Here is a 23,254-nt window from a genome sequence, read left to right as displayed (position 1 = left end):
GGAGACTGCATGGGCACACAGAACACAGCGGCGAGAACATACAAACTCAGGCAGAGAAAGGATGGGATGAGGGGAAGGGTGCCAGTGCCGGTGCCAATGCCACATACCCTGGCTGAGCCAAAGCGACTTCACCATTATGCCTCAGTGTCCTCGTCTGTGAAATGGGATCTGTGGTCACCCTGCCTCATAGGGGTGACTTGGCATGTAAATGCCCCATAAACACACCCTTTCCTTACTAACAACAAAAGGTGGTAAAGTGCTTCCTTGAGCCATTGCCTCTCCTCTCTGGGCCTTTCTTTCTTCATCTGCCAAGTGGGCATCAGAGTCAGTGGAAGGAGCAAAAGATTTTACATCGCCCAGATCCGGCCGGGTTCACGTTCTCACCCTGCCAATCATTCCTGTGTGCCCGTGGCCACAATCCCTCCGTTCTCAGTGCCCTCGCCTGAACAAGGGGCCAGTCAGCCATGGGGTGTGGAGTGAGGTGACATGGATATAGAGGGCCCAGCCAGTTCCCAGCACAGGGGCCGCATCGAAGAAATGCAAGTCCCTGAGTCTGGGGAGCAGGTGGACAGCCCTGGACCCTGGGTCCCCTCCCACCCTCAGCCCCAACTTGCCTGTCCAGGCGGATCTTCCTCCTGGCACTGGCCTCTCGGTACCGCCGCTCGCCGTCCTGGGCAGAGAAGCAGGGACAGACTATGGCACAGATGGGACAACAACTTGCCACCCACATCCCTGTTACTGCCTGACCACCCCACCCCCAAGGGCCCACGGAGGTCCTGCAGCCCTTATGTGTTCTGGTCCCACGGGGGCAGCTGGAGTCAAAGCAACCTGAACAGGAACACGCCAGGTCACTGAGCCCAGCTTCCCCTCAGGCGCTCTGAGGGACCCTGGGAACCACTGCCCTCACCAGACCTCAGTTTCCTCCTCGGGAGAATGGGGGTCCTAAGGGCACCTACAATGGTAAATAGAACCCACATTTATTGAGCACTTACTATGTGCCAGGCATTCATCTCAAGTGCTTTCCATGCAACATTTCATTTAAGCCTTACAGCATCCCTCTGCCGTTGGGACTAGTATAATCCCACTTTACAGAGGAGGAAACTGAGGCACAGAAAGGTTAAGCGACTTGCCCAGGGTCACAGAACAGAGCGCTGACGGGCTGACTCAGAGCCTGCCCTCTTCACTTGTACTTCTAAGGTGTCCTCACTCGGGAGCATTAATCAGTAAAGGTCCATCTCCCAGGCTCCCACTCCCCCACGGACCGCCCACTCTTGACTGGCCAACACCCAGCTACGGAGCAGGGAACGTCACAGCCACACTCAGCCTTGTGAGGCGGGCAGGGCAGGGGCCTTCCCAGAGAGAGCTCACTCCCTGATCCTCCAGCGCTGGCCAGGCCTAGCCCCATGGAGGCACGAGGCAGCATTATTTGGAGGGACAGACTCTGAACCCAGACCCTGATTCTCGTTCCTGCCTCCTTGCTCTCCTTCACCAGCGTCATCACGGTCGCCACCTCCTGAGTGTCCACAGGCCTTACCCAGGCCCGGGATCAATATCCCACAGACCCCACAGCCCTGTGAGAACGGGGCTGCAGGTACACATCCGCTTTACAGGTGGGGACCGAGCGCTCACAGAGGCGCACTAGACTGGAGCAGAGCTGGCTCCAACCCACATCTGCTCCCAGAGCCAGTGCCCTTCCAGCTGTTAGCACCCACGAGGAGCCAGGCCCACAGGCACGGTCTGAACTCTTCTGGGCAGAAAGGTTTCCACCTGGCACAAGGGGGATTCCCAGGGGCCACACCAGGGCACCCAGCCGACGGGCAAGGCGGGGCTTGTTGCTCTCGGGCCTATCAGGAGCTGGCAGGCACCCCCACCCTGGGCAGAGAGGGGGGAGCAGAGTTGGGGGAGGGCAGGGTGCTGCACCCACTCACCCCAGGCTGGGGCCGAATCCAGGGCAGCATCTGGGGCTGGTCATTTGGGTCCAGGACCACAAAGGTCATGAAGGCGCTGTTGATGTGCCGCCGATGGGCCTCGGCCTCCTGGCGGTAGGCCTCCACGCACACGCCCACCTCCATGCTGCGGGCAAGGGAGGACTGCTCTCAGGCTGGACAGACCTTTCCTCGGCCTGGCCCCTCCCAACACACATGCACACGTGCATGTGCACGCACACACATGCCCTCCCACAGTCCCTCCTGGGTCAGAGCCCTGCTGGCAGGAAACCCAGAGCTGCTCCCTTTGGTCAGTGGCTACAGAGCACCTACTGCGTGCGTGGCCCTATGCCAGTCACTGGGGACTCGGGGATGAATAAACCTGTCCGGTCTATGATCTCATAGACTAACAGCTGGGGGTTGCTGCAACAGATATGTACATATGATGATAGTATGAAAATATGTTATGGAAGAACACAAGCAAGGAGAGGGAGGTGCTCAGCCCAATTAGAAAAGATGTATATTAGATAGCCAATCGTCAGCACTTTATTTTTTATTTTTTATTTTTTTAATATATTTTATTGATCTTTTACAGAGAGGAAGAGAGAGAGATAGAGAGCTAGAAACATCGATGAGAGAGAAACATCGACCAGCTGCCTCCTGCACAGCCCCTCCTGGGGATGTGCCCGCAACCAATGTAAATGCCCTTGACCAGAATCGAACCTGGGACCTTTCAGTCCTCAGGCCAACGCTCTATCCACTGAGTCAAACCGGTTTCGGCAAATTGTCAGTACTTTATAAATAGCTCAGTGGCTGCTGTTTCTCTATATCTGACTGTCTTTATTAATTATAAAATAGCAGCCACCGCCATGCCCCTCAGTTAAGAAGGTCTTGACCCCATAATGTAGACATCATCCAGATGGGGACACCAAGACCTAGAACAGGGCAGTAAGTTGCCCAAAGTCACACAACAGTCAGGAGAGAATCTGGGCTAGAAGCCAGGCCTCAGGGCTCTCCCCCTGCATGGCAGCAGAATGTGTGCTGCTCAGGCTGTGATTAATAATAATAATAATAATAATAATAACAATAACAGCAGCAATGGCTGACCTTCACTGAACATGTTCTGTGGCATTCTACTAGTAACCGGTCCTTGAAGCCTTAAAACTGTAAGATAGTTGGGGTGAGTCCCATTTTACATGACCTGAGGCTCAGAGGGGTTGCATAACTTTCCCAAAGTCACACAGCTCATTAGAGGTGAGCCAGACTTGAACCTCGGCAGCCTGGCTCCAAATCCTTTGCTTTATCAATGACACTATATGATCTTTGGAATCACCAAAAAAGGTATGGCCGAAACCGGTTTGGCTCAGTGGATAGAGCGTCAGTCTGCGGACTGAAAGGTCCCAAGTTCGATTCCAGTCAAGGGCATGTACCTTGGTTGCGGGCACATCCCCAGTAGGGGGTATGCAGGAGGCAGCTGATCGATGATTCTCTCTCATCGATGTTTCTAACTCTCTGTCCCTCTCTCTTCCTCTCTGTAAAAAATCAATAAAATATATTTAAATAAGTAAATAAAGTAAGTAAGTAAGCTTTCATGGGCATAGCTGTCAGGATTCATTTCAAAGATAAACGCTCTGGGGACTAAGTTTTGTTTTAGGCAAAGGGAGGGAAAAGGTATGATGACAACAGAATACTGGCAGAGGGTGGCCCTGGGATCCACAGTGTGCAGGCGTGGAGGCGGGAGCCGGGGAGTGGGACAGGGAACAGACATGTGGCACGACCTGAGACAGCGGGAGACCCAGGGCTGGGGGCACCCAGAGCAGGAGCATCAGAGCTGAATCTTGGGGAAGGTGGAAGGACTGAGCAGCAGGACAGGGGTTAGATCTTAGCTAGGGCTAAGGTTCCGGGCAGGTTTGCTATAGGGTCCGCTCTCATGTCAAGAAGAGCCCTCAGCCCCCAGGGATCCCGATCCTGCCCACCCCAGGCCCTCACCTATGTTTGAAGGCGTTGTTCACGATGGCCTTGAGCACCAGGCGGTCCCCAACCTGGGATGGTCCCCGGAAGTGAAACATCTCAATGGCCTTCAGCGTCGGGTGGGCACGACACAGCCGGCTGCAGGAGGCCAGGGGGTGGGGACAGGAGAAAGGCCCCTAGTGCTTTAGCCACTGGCTTACACCAGCCTCTGCCCCTACCCCCAGGCCCAGACCTAGCCAAAACCACATGCACCACCTCCAGGCCCATCCACTCCCTCTCAGTGACAGTTCCGCCCAGAGGAGCAGAACGGAGTCCCATTTCAGAGCCTGGAATACTGAGGTCTACGTGCATGGGCTGGAGAGCAGCTGAGTTTGAAGTGGCAGAAGAAAGGCGAGGGCAGGGCTTGGGGTATTCCCCACCCCATTTTCCTTCCAACCTTTGTATTTTAGTACCTGCTGTTTCTACTACCTGGAAGTCCTCCCCATACCCAAAGCCACTTGTCATCCAAGGCCCAGCTGAAGTGCTCCTCTTCCAGGAAACCTTCCCGGACTATCCAGACTCTGACTTTTCTCTGAGATCTTATTGCACTCGTAGTTTGCACTGCCCCCAAAGGGCGCTGCTTATATGCTGTGGCTAAGGGAAGGAGGGGAGAAAGGAAGGGAGGCGCAAGCAGTACACTCTCCCCTCACCTGGCTGCAATGGTGGCCACATTCTCCATCCAGGCCATGATCTGGCCCCCGAAGGTATTGCCCTGGTGATTGGCATGGGGAGGCAGGACCAGCTCCACACTCTCCACACGCGTCTTCTCAGCCGGCACCACGTGGCTGCAGTCTCTGCTCTCCAGATCTGACCAAGGAGAGGCAGAGGGAGGGAGGGGGGAGGTGAGAGGCTTTCCAAGGGCAGGCCTTCTGCATGGGCAGCTCAGGACCCCTCCACCACCTTCTGCCCCACCCATAGTATTTTATTTTCTCAGCACCTAGTGGGCTGAACCTACACGAGGAATGGGGGGGACTGGATGAGAGAGATGAGGCCGGCACAGAGCAAAGGGCAGAACCCTAGCTTTGAGACAACACAAACCTGGGTGTGCAACTCAGCTCCACTCCATTGAGGCCGTATGACCTTGGGCAAGTCAATACCCTTTCTACACCTCAACTTCCTGTCTGTAACGGGCAGATGTCAAACTCCACCAGAAAGGACAGTGAAGATGAAATGTGGTCTCCATTCTAGAGTGCCTGGCACCAAACTCAGGAGGCGCACTCAGAGATAGTTCTTCCCTCCCCCTGCCTGACATGCGCTGTCCCTCAGGGGCGAGGGCATAAGGATACCCTCAGGAGGAGAGGCCAGAGAGCTCAGGGAATCAGGTGCTAACATGGCCCACCCAACCCAAGGAAGCGCCGTCTCCCGGGGACAAAGACCTCCCCGGGAGGACCCATCAAATAGGCAACATTTTGCTGGCTTGCAGGCTGCTCAGATGCCGCAGACAGGGGGAGGGGAGGGGAGGTTACAGGCCTGAGCCAAGACCTGGAGGCAGACAGTCACAGTCATGGGGAGAATCAGGCCTTGGCTCGGCTGGGCAGAGGGCAAGTAAGGGACAGCACCAGATGAGGCTGAGCAGTCAGCCAAGGGCCTGGATGTCGGTTAGGGCATCTGGACAGACCCATGGGCAGAAGGGTGGTCAGGACAGGAGGGATGTCAGAGGACTGCAGTGGGATGGATGGCTCCCAGGGGGCTTGACTACAGGAGGGAGAGCTGGACCTGCCCAATCACAGCCCCCGGGCCCAGAGAAAATAGGGTGCACAGAATTCACAGCACAGCCGACCGCTTTCATGGAGGTGGCTAGTTTGACTTATCCTAAAATTGCCTCCTGATGTTTCAAGGAAGGCTCCACATCTTAATGTTCTGGAGCTCAGTGAGCAAATCCAAGGTCACCCCTCTGACCCTTTGCCCAGCTATGCCCTCTGCCAGGAGTACCTTTCCTTATCTCCCCCTGATAAAGCCCTGCCAGTCCACAGTCGGTGTGCGTGCCCTGGTACAGAACAAGCTCCAAGATGCACTTTAAGGGGGAAGAAGCAAGATTCAGAACAGTATGTACTGTGCCTTCCCTTTTGGGTAAAAAAGGGGGCAAAAGCAGCTGCCAGGCTGGGAGCAGCCAGGCTGGGAGCAGCCAGGCCCGGAGCGGCCGGGCCCGAAGCGGCCGGGCCCGGAGCAGCCAGGCCCAGAGCAGCGGGGTCGGGTGCAGCCAGGCCCGGAGCAGCAGCTACCAGGCTGAGAGCGGCCAGGCCCAGAGCTGCCGGGTCGGGTGTGTCCAGGCCTGGAGCAGCAGCTGCCAGGCTGGGAGCGGCCAGGCCCGGAGCAGCAGCAGCCAAGCCTGGAGCAACCAGGTCGGGAGCGGCAGTGGCCAGACCCAGAGCAGCTGGTTGTGGAACAGACCAGAGCAACAGAGGCCAGGCCCGAAGCAGCCAGGCCCAAAACAGCTCGCTCCTTGCCTGTCCGCGCCCCAAGGCTGCCTCTCAGACATGGCTGGAAACTTTTGGGGGAACTTGAGGGTCTGCTGAATCAAGTGATGAAGGCTTAGATCTGGATGTGTTGAGTTAGTATAGCACTGGGGTGTTGATCTGTGAGTGCCTTGTGCGGGGCCTGGATGAGGTTGGTTGACCTATTTGGAAGTGTCTTTTGTGTGAAGTGTATCTTTGGGCATGTGGAGGTATTATTGATATGAGAAAATGCTAAGTAACTGATTTACTATCTGAAAAGGGATTTACTATCGGGGAAAGGGAGGGAGGAAGAGACTGAACATAAACTGTGCACCTATGGATGAAGACAATGGGGGAGGGGAAGGGGGCGGAGGGGGGGGGGGGAACCTGGTGGAAGAAATGAGGAACCTTTGTAATAATATGAACAATAAAGATTGATTTAAAAAAATAAATAAATAAATAAATAAAATTAAAAAAATAAAAAAAATAAAAAAAGAGGGGGCAAAGTAAGACACAGGGGTGTGTGTGCAGCAAATGCTTCTGGAAAGATGCCCCAAAATGAGGAACAATAGGTGCCTCTGGAGGGACTTGTTTTTATCTCTAGCTCTAGATCTATGCCTGTACCTATGCTTTCATCTATAGCTACCTACCAACCTACCTACCTCTATGCTTTTTAAAAATCCTAGAGTCATGCCCTAGCCGGTTTGGCTCAGTGCATAGGACATCGGCCTTCAGACTGAAGGATCCTGGGTTCAATGCCCATCAAGGGCACATGCCATGGTTGCAGGCTCTGTTCCCAGTAGGGGGCATGCAGGAGGCAGCAGATGGATGATTCTCTCTCATCATTGATGATTTTCTCTCTCTCCCTCTCCCTTCCTCTCTGAAATCAATAAAAAAAAAAAAATATATATATATATATATATATATATATATATATATATATATATATTTTTTTTTTTTTTCTTTTTTTTTTTTTTTAAATCCTAGAGTCACCGAAACTAGTTTGGCTCAGTGGATAGAGTGTCCCCTGTGGACTGAAGGGTCCCAGGTTCAATTCCGGTCAAGGACATGTACCATGGTTGCGGGCACATCCACAGTGGGGGGAGGGGGGAAGAGGGGTTGTGCAGGAGGCGGCTGATTGATGATTCTCTCTCATCAATGTTTCTAACTCTCTATCCCTCTCTCTTCCTCTCTGTAAAAAAATCAATAAAATATATTTTTTAAAAATAATGAAATAAAATCCTAGAGTCTTCAAGGTTAAGTTCAATACAGCCTCCCCAAGGACCTTCTATCCTAGAGACCAAACACATTTTGTGACTAACAAAGTGTTTTCCCCTGACTGCTGGGAGCTGGGCAAGAGGCCTGCAGGAGACCTTGAGGCAAGAGGGCCAGCCAGGCCTGAGGCCAGCAGTGGGTAGACATTCCAAGGAAATGCCTCTCCTCCGTCTGCCCAGTGGGGCCCAGGGCACAAGGAAGGCACTGGCTGCCCTCCCTCTCCGCAGCCACTCACCGTACTGAATGGCGCAGTTGGCCAGGAGGTCCTTGATGGTGTCCGCGTACACCAGCCGCATGCGCCGGCGCTCGGCGGCCACGCTGTGCTCCGTCTTCTCCTCCTCCGTCCGTGGTGTGATCTGCTTCAGCTTCACCTGTGGACAGGGGTGGGGTGCCCTGAAACAGTACCGGGGCTTGTCCCCCCCGCCCGCCAGCTGCCATCGCAGCCCGGGGCTGCTGGATGGTTACAAGTTCTTTGTCCCTCTTTGCCCACATTTTCCCGTCTCCGTGTTGACTGATCCATCATCTTCATCCTCCAATAACCCTGGGCTCCCTTCTGGGGCAAAGGCACAGGGGATGGGGGTAGGGATCACTGCAGGGCGGGAAAGAAGATGGGGAGCCCTGAAGACTCCCCATGTGAGACGCACAGGGAGAGACGGGGAAAGGAGAGCGGGAGGGCGCCTGGGGCCCGGTGGCAGTGGGGGACGGGCCTTCCTCTAGGGTAGGGGTGTCGAACTCAATCAGAGAAGGGGCCAAAATCTAAAATCCAGCCTAAATCGCGGGCCGAATGGTTTACTGAACAGTCATAAACTGTCATTGTGATGGAAACGCAGCGGAGTGCAGTGATGACAGCGCGGTGCGGGCCACATTGCAAGGCCTGGCGGGACGGATTTGGCCCGAGGGCCTTGTGTTTGACACATGTGCTCCAGGGGCTATGACTCCCTGCCACCCCTCACCGCCACCCCCCTGCCAAACCCCAGCCTCACCACCCTGGTCAGGCCCATCATGACTGGCGGCCAGGTGGCCCAGCAGCCCCGGGCAGCCAGGTGCGGCCACCTACCTTGGAGAGCTCACGGTGGGCCACAAAGGTGGCCAAGGCCTTGCACACGCTCCACTGCTTCTCAGAGCAAGTGTCCTCGGAGGCCACCTGGATGCCCACCTGGCGGGGGGGGGGGGGGGGGGGGTAGGTGGAGGAGTGAGGAAGGGAGAAATAGAGCTCACAAGCCCGAGGCCCGCAGCCTCGTGGCACAGGCAGTCCCACTCTGCTATGTCAGGATCACCCACCACGTCTAGGAGGCTGGGGACCTGGGGTAGGTTCTGCTTCTGCCCCTGGTTCCCTGGGAAACTTTAGGCAAGTCACTTCCCTTCTCTGGGCCTCAGTTTTCCCGTCTGTAAAGTGGGGATGACCAATCCCACCCTCGAAGGGCTACTGAGAGGATTAACATGAGTCAATGTTAAGTAAAAGTGCTGGCTAACTTGAAAGGATAGTCACGTGAGGTGCCCCGGGGCCTTGGGCATTTACAGCGTGCCCAGGGGCACAGACAGAACTCGCCACCTCAGCCTCAGTGGTCCCTCGGCAACCCCTGGGTGGAAGCTGTCCCCATCCGACGTCCATTGGTGGCAAAGAGAGTCCACCCCCTAGAGCTCACGGAGCCCTGTGCATCGCCAGGAGTCCTTCAACACCCCTGAGGCACAGGAATCACGCTCCCACTTCACAGATGGGCAGACAGAGTCTCTAGGATGTCAGCTACTGGACTGAAGTCCAGTGCTGTCCCGGCCCCAGCCCCACTGCTGCCAGGGCCAGGCACAACAGCTGTCATCCTTGCATTTCCACAGCCACCAGGCTGCTGACGACAAGGTCTGAGTCTAGGTGTGAAGACCCAGAAGTTAAGTCCCACCTTGGGATCCATGTGGCTTGGTGACCTGGAGCAAATCCCCTCCCCTCCCTGGGCCTCAGTTTTCCCTTCTGTGTTATGGGGCGTCGGGCCAGAAGATCCTTAGGTTCTGCCCAGCCCTGCCAGCTGGTTCAGAACTCTGCCGCCTCAAACAGGGCTTCTGGAGTGTGAGAAGAAAGCCCACCCAGCACCCACGCCTGCCCCACACACCTCCATGCTGCTGTTGAAGGCCCGGTTCACCTTGGCCTTGATATTCACCACTTGTCCGACTCTGGGAGAGAAAAGCCGGAGGTGAGCCTTTCAGAGGGGACGCAGGGAGGGAGCCTCTACTGAGCAGAGCTATTAGGAGAATTGTCACTTTACCGAGTGTATTCACATATGGATGTCACCCGAGTCCTCAAAGCAAGCCAGCAAGCCAGTGTCAGCACCCCTTTCCCAGGAGGCCGAGAGAAGTGGGATGAGATCATTTATCTGCCCCCTAACCCTTTGTAAGGTGAGTGCTCGAGCTCCTTTTTGCGCCTGTTTACGGATCCCCTCCCCAGGGAAGCCCTCCCTGCACCCTGTTGCTCTGTAAGGTTCGCCTTCCTCTCACTTCTTCCAGCAGGTAACATCTGTCTCCCCCACCACCCATAAGCTCCACGGGGCCAGGCTTGGCACAGGGCACCGGGCAGCTCTCCACAATTAGTGGCCTACTAAACTCACACGTCCCGCGCGTTTGCTGCATCAGTATTGGTTCATCAGTGGTGACAAAGGTACCCCCCATGAATGTAAAATGTTAACAGAGGAACTGGATGTACTATCTACATCTGTACTGTCTTTCATCTGTTGTGTAAATCAAAAACTAATCTAAAATCTGCCTCCCTGCAGTCTGGGAGCTACTGGGGCACCGGGACCTTTTGTATCACAAACCCAGCATGGGCCCCGGCCCAGAAAAGGTGCCAGGAGTGATGAATGACTGAACATGAATGAATACAGCAACTGGCCAAATGTTTTCCTTAACACTCCGGGCACCAGGGAAGCCCTGAAAAAGCCCTTGGCACTCGATGTCCTAGGCCCGTGGTCGGCAAACTCATTAGTGAACAGAGCCAAATGTCAACAGTACAACGATTGAAATTTCTTTTGAGAGCCAAATTCTTTAAACTTTAACTTCTTCTAACGTCACTTTTTCGAAATAGACTCGCCCAGGCCGTGGTATTTTGTGGAAGAGCCACACTCAAGGGGCCAAAGAGCCGCATGTGGCTTGTGAGCCGCAGTTTGCAGACCACTGTTAGGCGATAGAGGAGAGCTTAGGAGCAGACCCACAGGCAAGAGCACTGTACGCAGGCCCTGCAGCCTGGCCTGGGCTGGGGGCTTGGCACGGTTCTTGGGTCCCAGCAAAGCTCTGCAGAGACAAAGCTCAACACAGTGTAACCAGTACAGGCTTTAAAAACAAACAAACTGTGAGGCGGTGAGCTCCTCGTCCCTGGAGGTATGTGTGAGCAGGGAATGAATGACCCAAGATTCTGGCTCAGGCTTTGCCAAGGGACCTCCCTGCCATCCAGCAACCAGTGACCACAGAGAACTTCTAAGTTCAAAAAGGCATTCACTGAATTCGTCTAATCCCTTCCATCTGCAGATAAGGAAACTGAGGCCCAGAGAAAATGTCTGACTTCGCCAAAGTCACATAGCAGCACCCCACGATGTGGCCTGGGCAGCGCCCAACTCCAAACTTGAAGCAATTTCCTTGGATCCACGCTGGCTGGAGGAATCCACCCCACGGCAGCGAGCAGTGAGCCAGTTCCCAGCCCGGGGCTGTGCGGAGACCCTGCAGACGGGTCACTGCTCCCCGGGGGCTTCCCCCCTCCACCTGCAACAGCTGTTAGGTCCCAGGCAGGAGAGACAGGGCAGGGGTCCCTAGGCCTTGGTGGGGAGCCCAGAAGGACCTAGAGGCAGGTGGGGCCACTTACCTAATGGTGTGCTCAAAATAGATGTCATCCATGGAGGCTGTGACGCAGGGACAGCCGGCGTGCCTCTCCGCTGGCGGGGGGACGAGAAAGCCGTGCGTTAGCAGCCTCTGATCCAGTTCAGCCCTCCCGAGCGAGGCCGTGCCTCCTCACCCACAGCCCCCTTTACTTCTCCTGAAGGTAGCTGCGTCCTGCTTTATCTATCGCATGAGTTTTGCCTGTCTAGTATCTCTCACTTCTGTTCAACTGCAAATTACTTGAGGGCAAGGATTTTTTTTTTTTATCTCTTTTTTTTTTAAATAAATTTTTATTGTTCATATTATTATAAATGTTCCTTTCCCCCCCAGGGCAAGGATTTTTGCCTGCCTGGTTCACAGGTGTATTCCTGCACACAGTAGACACTCAGTAAGTACAATAGCTATGGAATACATTAATGTCACGCCATGCAATGCTAGCTCCCAGCCTTCTAGGGGGCCCTCAGGTCTGCCCCGTCTACCTCACCCATCTTCGTTTGCTTGCTGAGTCATTCTTTCCTTCAGGGCCCTGCTCACTGCCTTAGTCCATTTAGAGTCCCTTCTCGGTCCCCAGGGCTGGGTCATGGCCTCTGGTCTGTTCTCCCACAGCCCCAAGTTCACCTCCCTTTCCCCACAAAACAGTGCTGGGATCGTTGGGTCACCTGTCTGCCCCCCACCTCTCCATCAGACTGTGAGCTCCCTGTGGGCTGGAGAATACTGGGACATCAAAAGGAATGAAGTGAAGTCAACTCAACTTCTCAACTTAATGTAGGGAGCCTCACAGCACTCCTGAGCCAGCCCTGGAGCAGCCACGTTTAAGGCAGTGAGCTGTGTGGGAGCAGGGACTTAAGAACTGGGATCTAAGGGCACTCAGAACTGGGACCTCTGGGAGAGGGTGGGCCAGAGCTGAGCATCGGAAAATTGGAGGGGCATTGCAGGCCGGCCGGCTGGGGTGAGGGACAAGTGTGGCCCTCAGGGAGAGAGTGACCGGCTCAGCATAACCGAGGCCTCTCCCCTGGGTGTGGGCCAGTGGGTGGGAGGATGGCAGCCTCACCAGACAGGCAGGCTGTGGTGTCAATCCACTTGAGCAGCTGCCCAACGCTCAGCTCGCCACGCTGATTGGTGTGGCAGGGCAGCACCAGCTGGCTCATCTGCACCTCTGTGGGGTTCCGGTACTCCTCGCCATCTGCCATGGTGCCGTCCGTTTTCTCTGTGCGGGAAGTTGACTTCCGGTACTGTCGGCCCGAGAACACAGAGGCCAAACCCTGGGGAACAGGTGGGATCAGAGAGGTCAGCCCATCCTGAGTCTGCCCATCCCTGAAACCTGAGGGCTGGAGGGAGAGGAGAGAGCACCCCAGGGCCACCTCCTTCCAGACCCCAACTCCAAGAGGGGTCACCGCCCTCCAGCCCAGAGCTCAGACCCAGGATGTCACTTAGACTCAGGTTCCTTTTAGCCAATATCTCCATGTTAACATGGCCTGGGACCCGGGGGGGGGGGGGGGGGGGGGCGGGGGGCGGGTGCTGGGGTTCTTTTCCCAGCCTTACAAAGGGTTCAGCATTTCAGCATTCTGGAGAAAGGGGCTGCACGTAGATTAAAGAGTCTGAAGACAAAAGATAATTTTGAAAGGCATTGGGGGTCAGAGGATCTTCAGCTAAAGGAACTGAGGACTCCCCTTGTCTAAGGACCCTGTGCTATTTATTTAACACAATTTGTCCTAAGGCAAGGTGGAGATAATACACTTCAAAGGACAATGTATGAAAGGGTAGAAGCATTGTCAGTTTGGGGAACAGCCTACAGCTGTTCAGGTGTTTGGCCAACAGAGGCAATAAAATGCCCTGAGCGTCTGGCAGCAGACAGTCCTATTCAGGTTTGGGGGAAGTGCCGTTTAGCCATTTCCAACAGGTAAACTACATATGACTCAACCCTTGTTGAGCTCCCCAAGCTTCTTCACCAATCTTTTGATGAAACTCTTGTAATTATTACATGCTAGAATTGGTTCCCAGAGAGGGGGGAAAGGTTGGGGGGGAAGGAGAGGAATCATATAGAGAACTCAGTCCTCAGAGCTTCAGCTTGTGGGTCCGCTTTTTAAAGTTTTGCCTCTGATTGACCTTCATGGCAGAAAGATTTCCCCTCTCTGTGCAGAGGACCCAAGAGCCGCCTCCCAGGCAAGCCTGGGGATTGGTTCCCAATAAAGTGTTTCAAGAAGCAGGTCCTATTTCATCCCCCAAAAGCCTCTTCCCCGGCTCCTTGCCCTTCAGATGACACCTCTGTTGGGTGCTCATTTGTCTTTAGCACTTAGCTCCACTGGCTGGGAGGGCCCTGGGCAGTGCTTGAGCAGCTGTGTGATCCAGGTGGCTGCCAGCTGGAGAACCAGCTGAGAAAATCCTCAAACTCCTTAACTAGAGGTGGAGTTTCTGCCCAGGGCCCAGCTTTTCTTATTCCCCAGGCAGAAGAGATGGCGAGTGCCTAGCAGTCCGTTGGATGGGGTGGGACGAAGGAGGTGGAGCTGGCCTGCCATCCCTTCTCTCCCTAATCGGACTGGGAACAAGAGCGGGCACACCTGCATGTGTGAGAAAAATGACAGGAGGGGCAGAAGGAGTTCCAGTTCTCATGGCCAATGCCAACTGCAGGGTAACAGTTGGTGCCAACATTTACACAGCACTTATGAGATATCAGACACTCTCCTAAGCATTTTCCGTGTGCTAATTCATTTGTATCCGCACAACAAACCTCTGAGGTAGGTTCATGATTACCCTCACTTCACAGTTGGGGAAACTGAGGCCCAAGGAAGTGGCAAAGCTTGTACATGACCCCAGAGGTCTGGCTGCAGTCTGAGGTCCCACCCACCGCACTGCACTGCCTGCAGGGGCTCCTGGGCCCATGAGGAGAAGGAAGCCAGAGCTCTGGGCCTGGACTCAGCAGCAAAGAGTGACACAATCCAATGCTGACCCTGCCACTCACTGCAGATGGGGGCAGGGACATCTCAGAGCAGGGATGGCCCTCGTGCGGGGGGGAAGGGGGAAGGACTCCTTGGATAGCTCCCCCCATGAGACTCTGTAGCTAATTCAGTACATTCAGAACACACTGTGTGACTGGTTCAAGGTCGCTGACTCATAAATGGTAGATCTGGGATTTGAACAGGGCCTGTCTAAACCAAAACAGCCCTGGGTACCACATTCAGTGCTGGGCAACCGACGGGGAAGAGGAGGGCAGCTGTCCCAGGAGCTCTCACTGTGGGTGGAAGCCTTCGAGGTGTCAGGCTGCCAGGCTTGCAGAATCTTGCAGGCATCTCGCAGGCCTTGTGGTCTAAGCAGGGCTGTCACCATGGTAACCACTGCCGAGGCATTTCCAGCCTAGTGTGCACTGGGGGCCTGCATGGATGTGGATGCGGGTGGCTGCCTTTCTGGGTGTGGGAGACGGGAGAGGGAGGAAGCTGGCAGACTGTTCGCCTTCTCTTCCCAAACCCCTCCCACAGCCAGGGGTCCTGCCCAGAACATTCCAGAAAGAAGCCTGGAGAAAGCTAGAGAAATGGGGGAGGCGAGATGCACAGATAAGCGGGAAGCAAGGGAGCAGTTCTGGGCAGGCACACACAACGTCCCAGCTTCACAAGCCTATTTTCACATCCACCGCCTCGCTGGATCCTCACAAGAAAGGCAGACCCATATTCACAGCTGAGGAGAGTGAGGATGGGGAAAGACCTGGACCAGGACACCTGTGTTCTAATCTTCTCTCTGCTTCTCCTCTGGTCAATCCCCACCCCCACCTGCCTCCTATTTCCTGTTCTATGTGAAGGAGTCCCTACCTTCCCAATGGACTCTCCATGCCTGAAGGCAGTAACTTTGCCTCATTCATTCATTCATTCATTCATTCACCGAGCACCTCCTTTCTCAGCACTAAGCCCTGGGCCAAACACTGAGAATGCAAAGGTAAACCGGGCCAATCCCTTTGAGAAGCTCTGCTCTAGTGCTCTTGTCTAGAAAGGCCTGGCGCACAGTAGGACCTCACCAAAGGTTTGTGGAGGGACAAGCAGAGACAGACTTGAGTTTAAATATATATATAGATAGATAGATAGATAGATAGATATAGATATAGATAGATATAGATATAGATATATAGATATATAGATATAGATATATAGATATAGATATATAAATATATATAGATATATATATATTTTTATTTTTTTTTACTGATTTTTTAAAATATATTTTATTGATTTTGTACAGAGAGGAAGGGAACATCGATGAGAGAGAGTCATCAATCAGCTGCCTCTTGCACACCCCCTACTGGGGATATGCCTGCAACCAAGGTACATGCCCTTGACCGGAATCAAACCCGGGACCTTTCCGTCCCCAAGCAGACGTTCTATCCATTGAGCCAAACTGGTTTCAGCTTTTTTTTTTTTTTTTACTGATTTTAGAGAGGAAAGGAGAGGGAGACAGAGATAGAAACATCAATGAGGAGAATCACTGATTGGCTGCCTCTTGCACACCCCCTACTGGGGATCGAGCCCACAACTCGGGCTTGTGCCCTTGACTAGAATCAAACTTGGGACCTCTCAGTCCACAGGCCAACACTCTATCCACTGAATCAAACTAGGTAGGGCCGGACTTAAGTTTAAATCCTAGCCCTGTCCCTCAGGTGCTATGTGATCCGGAGCAAGCCCCCTCTCCTCCTGAGCCTCATCTCTCACTTACAAGTTGGGCAGGGGCAGTGGGAGATTGCCAATCCCCAAGGTATCCCCAGCCCTGGCTCCAGGGTTCTGGGGTTTAACCCTGTAGGGCTCTGGCGTGCTGAGCTGAGATTTCCAGTGAGGAAGCTAAGGAGCCCTGTCACCTGTCAGACAGGACATGCTGAGCTACTCCGAGCAGATCTGAGCTCCCACCTCCCCACCCTGCAAGCTGTGGGACAAGCCCCCCTACGGCTACCTCCCCACTTCCCTCAACGCGGGTGAGCAGAGCCCTGGTCCGTGGCACCAGCAAAGGGGTCAGGGCACCAGTGGCCCAGGACAGGGCCTCTCAGACTCCAACTCCTTGCTTGGCTCCAAGACAGCCTGCCCACGTCAGGCCCGGCCAGGCCAGGCCTCCTTCTCGTCCCAGGGTGGGCAGGCAGCCAGCCAGGGCGCAGGAGGCTTGGCCAATGGGGCTCCAGAGCTGGGACACTCCTCCCTGGGCCAGTCACAGAGGGCACAGAGGCCCTGATGGATCGGCCAGGCCGGCTGAGCCAAGACAGCTGACAGGGAGAGCAGAGCCCACTACGTAGATGAGGTCATAGGGCCAGAGACGTGCCCTCCCAGAAGGCAGCCATGCCAGGCTCTGGCCCCATGCCACAGCAGGCCTAGCCAGGTTTGATACTGCCAGACTAGGCCTCAGCTGGCTGCACCAGGGGTCCTGTGTCCCTCCTCCTGGACCGTCCATGTCACAGACCTGCTGGTCAGAGCAGGAGAGGCCGCCTCGTCCAATCCCTTCATTGAAGGGGAAACCGAGGCTCAGGGACAGGAAGACGGTCTGGGGTCACACAGCTGGGGAGCCAGGAAGAGCCCTCCTGGGATGGGCAGCGGCTCCTTCGAGGCAGTTTGACCACAGCCCCACGCTCACACTGGCCTGGATTTCCTCCCTCCCCCACTGAGCCCAGGAACAGGGATCCAGTCCCTGAAGCTCTCAGACTACCCACTGTCCTCGGGCTTGGGTACCCTCACCCGCACCCTCCACCGCCCCGCACTGGGGCTTGCTGGATGTTTCCAGAGCCTGTTCACAGGCCGCCCGTCTCCACCTCCTCTGGCCTCCAGCACCTGTCTTCCCAGAGCAACCACAGGAGGTTCCTCAGAGCACCATCCTCCTCCTCCTCCATCCTCTGCCACGTGGGGGCTGCTTCTGCCTAGGTTCCCTTTATCTGCCCTGTCTCCTCCTCCTTCTTCAGGTTTCCCCATCCCTGCTTTTCCCCAGGGAGTTCGGTCCTCCCAGCCTCCACAGCCTCACCTGTCCCCATCACAGTGAAGCTGTGCAGTCACTGTATTCCTAGACGCTTCTGCCATCAGACAGTCATTCCCGCCAGTCAGGGACAGATCAGGCCTCACAGAGCAGGGGCCCAATAAACACCTATGGGAGAGGCTGGCGACAGGGGCTGAGACTTGAAGACAGGAAGGTCACAGGTGCAGAGAGGACGTGAAGACAGCACAAAGGACAAGCAGGAACAGTGGTGCCTCGGGTGATGGGAACTGGGTGGCGAAGGAAAGCCTGAGGTCAAGTACCAGGTACTTGGTGAGTAGAGACAAAGGGAAAGGGGCCAAGGAGTCCCTACAGCGACTGCCCAGAAAAGGTGACAGCCAGCAGAGAGCTTAGAGCTGCAGGAACAGCAGAGGAGAGGGCTGGGTGCTGCAGGAACAGCAGAGGAGAGGGCTGGGTGCTGCAGGAACAGCAGAGGAGAGGGCTCAGAGCTGCAGGAACAGCAGAGGAGAGGGCTCAGAGCTGCAGGAACAGCAGAGGAGAGGGCTCAGAGCTGCAGGAACAGCAGAGGAGAGGGCTGGGTGCTGCAGGAACAGCAGAGGAGAGGGCTGGGTGCTGCAGGAACAGCAGAGGAGAGGGCTCAGAGCTGCAGGAACAGCAGAGGAGAGGGCTCAGAGCTGCAGGAACCACTGGGAACAGCAGGCCAGGGCAGGGGAGGCCTTGAAGATGACCTGGCCAGGGTTCCAATCTGGTTCCACAAGGGACTTATGTGACCTCAGGGCAAGCTGCTCTGTGGGCCTTAGTTTCATCTGTAAAAAATGGGGTAATAGTACCCACTTCCAGCATTCCTCCTCAGGATGACACTAAATGAGATCAGGGGTTTAAAGTTCTCCATACATGTCAGCCATATGGCCAACATTTGTTGAACATGTTCTGTCAGTATGTAAAGCTGGATTGGGACTTTCTACAGAAACATAGCTGGGGAAGACCCAAATATCATTCAAGCTGGACTTTACTCAGCCTTTTCTCACCTCTGAGCTGACCAGAACTTCATGGGGCAAGACTGTTCATGAATAGCCCGTTTCTGAGGTTCTGTGAGAAGGCAAACAGCCATTGACGTTGGAGCCTGGACTCAAGCCCAGGGTGTGAGACTGAGAGGCCCTGTTCCTCCCACTCCCCTTCCTTCGCTCTCCAGAGGCGCGGGACTAAAATGCAGGTTCGAGGGGGCAGCGAGAAGCAGCCTTTGGCCCGCGCCCTCAGAGCCTGGGGCCAGGCCCATGAAAGGCCTGGCTGTCTGAGGGAGACCTCTCTGAGCTGTCTGAGGGAGCTGCCCTATCCCCAAGGGGTGGCTCAGCCTCTCAGAGACCAGGATGGCCCTCTGGTGGATCCCCCCCCCCAGCAAGGCAGGCACATATGTCAACTTCCTACATTCTCCTTCGGGGTCCCTACCTCTCTCCCAAAAAGGCTCCGAGGTAGCCTGCGCGCGCGCACACACAGGACACAATGCATTGGGAGCTGAGATGCGAGCAGAGGTAAGAAACCAAATAAGGGAGGAGTGATTATGTTAGGAATGCAGATGCACTAATGTACTGCCATAGAGAACTGCACTTGGCCTTGAGAAGCGAAGAGAGGGTAGCAGCGGATTGCAGACTCGGGTGAAAAGAGGGGGCAGTGGTCCATGAAGCCAGCCTGAGGGCTGGAGGACACCCGTGGGCTGCCCCAGGCTTCTAATTCTCATATACTAGCAATAGCAGGTCAGCTCTGCGTTCAAGAAGATAAATAACGGTCCCCAGTGCTCTACACACACATCCGAATTTTACTTCTAGCTACAGGGTGAATTGGCATTTGACATTTTTCAAAATTTGGGGGTGAGAAAAGTAGAGAAAAGCAATAATTTTTATGACTTCCTATATGTTACTCATTTGATTAACATTTATTGAATACCTAGTAGGTATCAAGTTCTATGCTAAGAGCTTCCAGATGTATTATCTCCATAATTCTCATATCTACCCAGTGAGGCATTGCTACTCTACCCATTTTACTGATGAACAAACCAAGGCTGGCAGAGAAGCAGGTACATTGCTTCTGAGCACCTGGGAAATGGTAGAATTTAAGACACTCTCAGACCCACCAACCACAGCCCACATTTGCATCTCTGTAGCACTTCCATAGGCCTTAGGGATGGGGAAGACCGAAGAAATCCTTCCCATCTGAGACTCAGAGACGGGGAGCAAACTACCCCAGGCAATGGCCGAGGAGAAAGCAGATGCCATGGCCCTGAGCCCCTGTCCAGAGCCCAGAGTCTGATACAGACGATCAGGCAGTGGGCTCCCCTTCTGATCCCCAGTCCCTGGGGGAAGCTGCTTTGTAGGTCAGGAGATTTACTCTGGAGTGACAGCAATGTTCTGGGACTAGATGGTTGTACAAGATGATGAGTTATACACTTTAAAATGGTAACTGTGCCCTGGCAGGGTGGCTCCATTGGTTAGAGCGTTGTCCCGTATGCCAAAAGGTTTCGGGTTTGAGTCACAGTCAGGGCACATGCCTAGGTTGTGGGTTCAATCCCTGGTTGGGACACATACAGGAGGCAACCAATTGATGTTTCTCCCTATCTCTCTCTCTCTCTTCATACACACACACACACACACACACACACACACACACACGTATCTCCTTGGATGAGGATAAAAAAATAAAATAAAATGGGTAATTGTATGTTATATTTCACCTTGAAAAAATTTTTAGTTGCTCAGAAAAACATTTTTTTAAATATATTTTATTGATTTTTCACAGAGAGGAAGAGAGAGGGATAGAGAGTTAGAAACATCGATGAGAGAGAATCATCGGTCAGCTGCCTGCTGCACACCCTCTACTGGGGATGTGCCCGCAACCAAGGTACATGCCCTTGACCGGAATCGAACCCGGGACCTTTCAGTCCGCAGGCCGACGCCCTATCCACTGAGCCAAACCGGTGCCGGCCAGAAAAACATTTTAGATAAGCATCAAGTAAGACTCCTAAATTAAATTAAATGTAAAATGCCAATTACATTAGCAAAAAATGATGCTGGAAGCAGACTGTTTAGCATGGTGCCTGGCACATGGTAAAAATGTTGGGGCTTTTATTATTAGCTCTCTGGGCCTTAGTTTCCTCATCTGCCAAATGGGGCATTTAGTCTCCGAGACTTGGCTTCCAGGAGGAAGTCCTCAACAAGGCCCCCAAACCCTCACAGACAGCCCGCCACATCTGCTCACACCATGTGCCCAGCCTCACAGGCTGTCATTCCTCACACTCCTCATGCCCCTGCCGTGCCTGCCCTCCGCCTGGAGCACTCTTCCCTCTCCTCTCCGTTTCTGCAATGCCTACTCCCTCCTCAGCTCCTTCATCTCCTCCCCCCTCCTCGGGCTCCTGCACTTGTACCTCGCCTCTTGAACGCTCTCTGTGATGAAGGATGTTTACTTAACGGCGGCCGCATTTGGTTGACACTGGACCAGAAGACGGACCAGGCAGGAGCCTTCTCCTTCTTCTCCTGGTGTCCACTGGGCACAGAGCCTGGCCCGTGAGGAACAAACGCATGCGTTAGCTCAGTGTTCCCCAACGAAGGAGGGAGAACACAGGCCATGAGGTCAGGTGAGGCCCATCTCTCCCCTGCCCCTTCACCCCATTCTAGACCAGAGAGCCGAGCATCACCTGCCTCTCCACCCCCGGGGTAAAAATAACCTTGTCTGAAACCTGGCACCACCCTCACCTGTCCTCAGGAGAACTCCCCCTGCCCCACGCAGGGGGCAGAGCGGGCGGACAGGGCTTCCCCATCCCTGTCCCATCTGACCCCTGGGCACACACTGGAGGGGTTGCCACTGGCTGGGCACACGGGGACCGAAGCCCAGAGAAGTCCCAAGTCCTGTCCAAGGTGCCCCAGTTCTGAACCACAGAACCAGGCTCACGCTGAAGGGCAGGCCTGCTGCCTCCATCTACCTGGCAGCCCCTTCCTCCGCCATGAGAGTGAGGAGGGCGTGGGAGGCCGATTACAACGGCCTGCTCCTGTGACTAGGGAAACCCTCCCCCTGCCACCTCCCCACCCGCGTCATCACACATACACCCAGCTTGCCCACCCCATCTCCCCCATCTCCTCCGAGAGCACCGAGGACCAGGGAGAGGCAGGGCTAGCTGAAGGGAGTGCACGGGTTCGGGAGCCTCGTTTGGGGGGCTAGAGAGGATAGAGAGTTGGGCCGGGCAGGGCCTTGTCTTTCCTAGGCCACACGGGACTCCAGTGGCCTTCGCTTCTCAGCTTTGGGAAAATGAAAATGTGGGGAAGGAGGCACCAGGGACTCGCTTCACCCCTCCGCCCCCTTCCATCCCGTCGCTCAGATGTTCCACGGGTGAGCACCCCCCACAGGCCAGTCTCCTCGACTGTAAATGAGATGGTAGGCACTCTGTCCAGAGTGCAGAGGGAGGGGCATATGGAAGGTGCTTTGTCAATGGCAACGGTTCTGCCCTCCCTTGCCCTCCTAGAGGGGACTTATGGTACCTGTAGCGTCTGAGCAGAGCCTGCCAGAGGGACAAGCCTGAATGGGAAGGCTGGGGCTGCCGAGGAGGTGCTGTTACCCGGAGGGGAGGCAGGAGCCCATGGGACTGTGTGCGGAGACGGCAGGGGGAGGGCTGGCCTGTGGGGCGGGGGGTTCACTTAACCTCAGCAGCATGCTCACTGCCACCTCTCCGCATTGCTGGGGGCTGTCCCGGCAGCATGCCCCGTAACTAACCACCAAGGGGACATGGACACGTTTTCTCATGTCTCTGGCCCCAGCATGCTCATTTATAACATTGGCAGGGTGGGTGTGTAAGTGAGATTGAGAACAATCGCTCTCCCTTGCTTAAATACTTCATATGTGCCGGGCACTGTGCTAAGCATTTTCTATGCATTATCTCATTCACTCTTCACACGGTCCTACCAGTTGAAAGCTGTTATTGTTCCCATTTTACAGATGGGAAAACAGAGGCTTAGAAAGGGAAAGTAACTTACACACACGCACACAATCACAAAGTCTGTAAAGGACAGAGTTGGGACTTGAACCAAGTCTGTTTAACTCAAAGGCTGAGGCTGCTTGGCCACTTTGCCATCAATACCTGTCCCTCTCACTTGATGGGCAAGGTGGTTACTTCATCACCCCAGGCATTGGTGCCAGGCACAGCCCTTCCTCACCACACAGGCCAGGCCGGGGCCCATACAGGGAGTCTCCCCTCCCTGTCCACCCTCACGTGCTCCGCTGTCAGTACCTCCTCCCAGCACAGTCCAGATCCAAGGCCCTTGTCCTGCTGGATGCTCAAGTGCCAGAGCCTGTGAGGGGGCCGAAGGCCACCAGCAGAGTTGCACCCTGCACTCTGTAATTCCTCAGCTCCCGGGAGTGTGAGCATACCTGCGGGTCAGCTAAATGCACCCTCTCAGGCGCAGGACTCTCAGCTACCACACCCCCTTCCGTGGCTTCTCGGGTGTGCTTGCTCGCCCAGAGGCAGAGGCTCACTCCCTTCTAATGGAGACCCGGCCCCTGAGAAGCAAGTCTACCTGTCAGAGTCCTTCCTAGCCCCCTCTCCCCTGCCAACACACATACACACAGGCACACTCACCGCTGACAGCCGCCTCCCTGCTGCTTCCCCCTGGGGGGCTGTTTGCCTCCTCCCACCTCCTGCCTTCAGCAGAAGCGGGAGAGTTCTGAACACAGGCCATCTGACCCTAAGTCCAATCGACCCCAGTTGCTCTAGGAGTACCTGTGGCCCCTCGGGGGGCCACTCGGACAGCCCTGCAGGAGCTATGAAGAAAA

At 54.9% G+C, this 23,254-nt stretch overlaps 1 protein-coding gene across 1 annotated transcript in view; it reads right to left on the bottom strand.

The window, feature by feature from the left end:
* Window positions 1-23,254, bottom strand: part of ACOT11 (acyl-CoA thioesterase 11) — a 44,794-nt gene that overhangs the window by 6,713 nt on the left and 14,827 nt on the right. The window contains exons 2-10 of the mRNA XM_036446047.2: window positions 12,549-12,759; window positions 11,484-11,553; window positions 9,748-9,808; window positions 8,703-8,801; window positions 7,881-8,016; window positions 4,586-4,742; window positions 3,915-4,034; window positions 1,929-2,073; window positions 615-670 (exon numbers count right to left, since the gene is read on the bottom strand). Of these exons, the coding sequence (XP_036301940.1) occupies window positions 615-670; window positions 1,929-2,073; window positions 3,915-4,034; window positions 4,586-4,742; window positions 7,881-8,016; window positions 8,703-8,801; window positions 9,748-9,808; window positions 11,484-11,553; window positions 12,549-12,759 (1,055 nt within the window). The remainder of the gene's footprint in view (window positions 1-614; window positions 671-1,928; window positions 2,074-3,914; window positions 4,035-4,585; window positions 4,743-7,880; window positions 8,017-8,702; window positions 8,802-9,747; window positions 9,809-11,483; window positions 11,554-12,548; window positions 12,760-23,254) is intronic.

The sequence above is a fragment of the Pipistrellus kuhlii genome, unplaced genomic scaffold (assembly GCF_014108245.1).
Source record: "Pipistrellus kuhlii isolate mPipKuh1 unplaced genomic scaffold, mPipKuh1.p scaffold_m20_p_2, whole genome shotgun sequence".
Classification (NCBI taxonomy): Eukaryota; Metazoa; Chordata; class Mammalia; order Chiroptera; family Vespertilionidae; genus Pipistrellus; species Pipistrellus kuhlii.
Note: the sequence above shows the minus strand (reverse complement) of the source record. Positions and strands in the feature narration are given on the sequence as shown.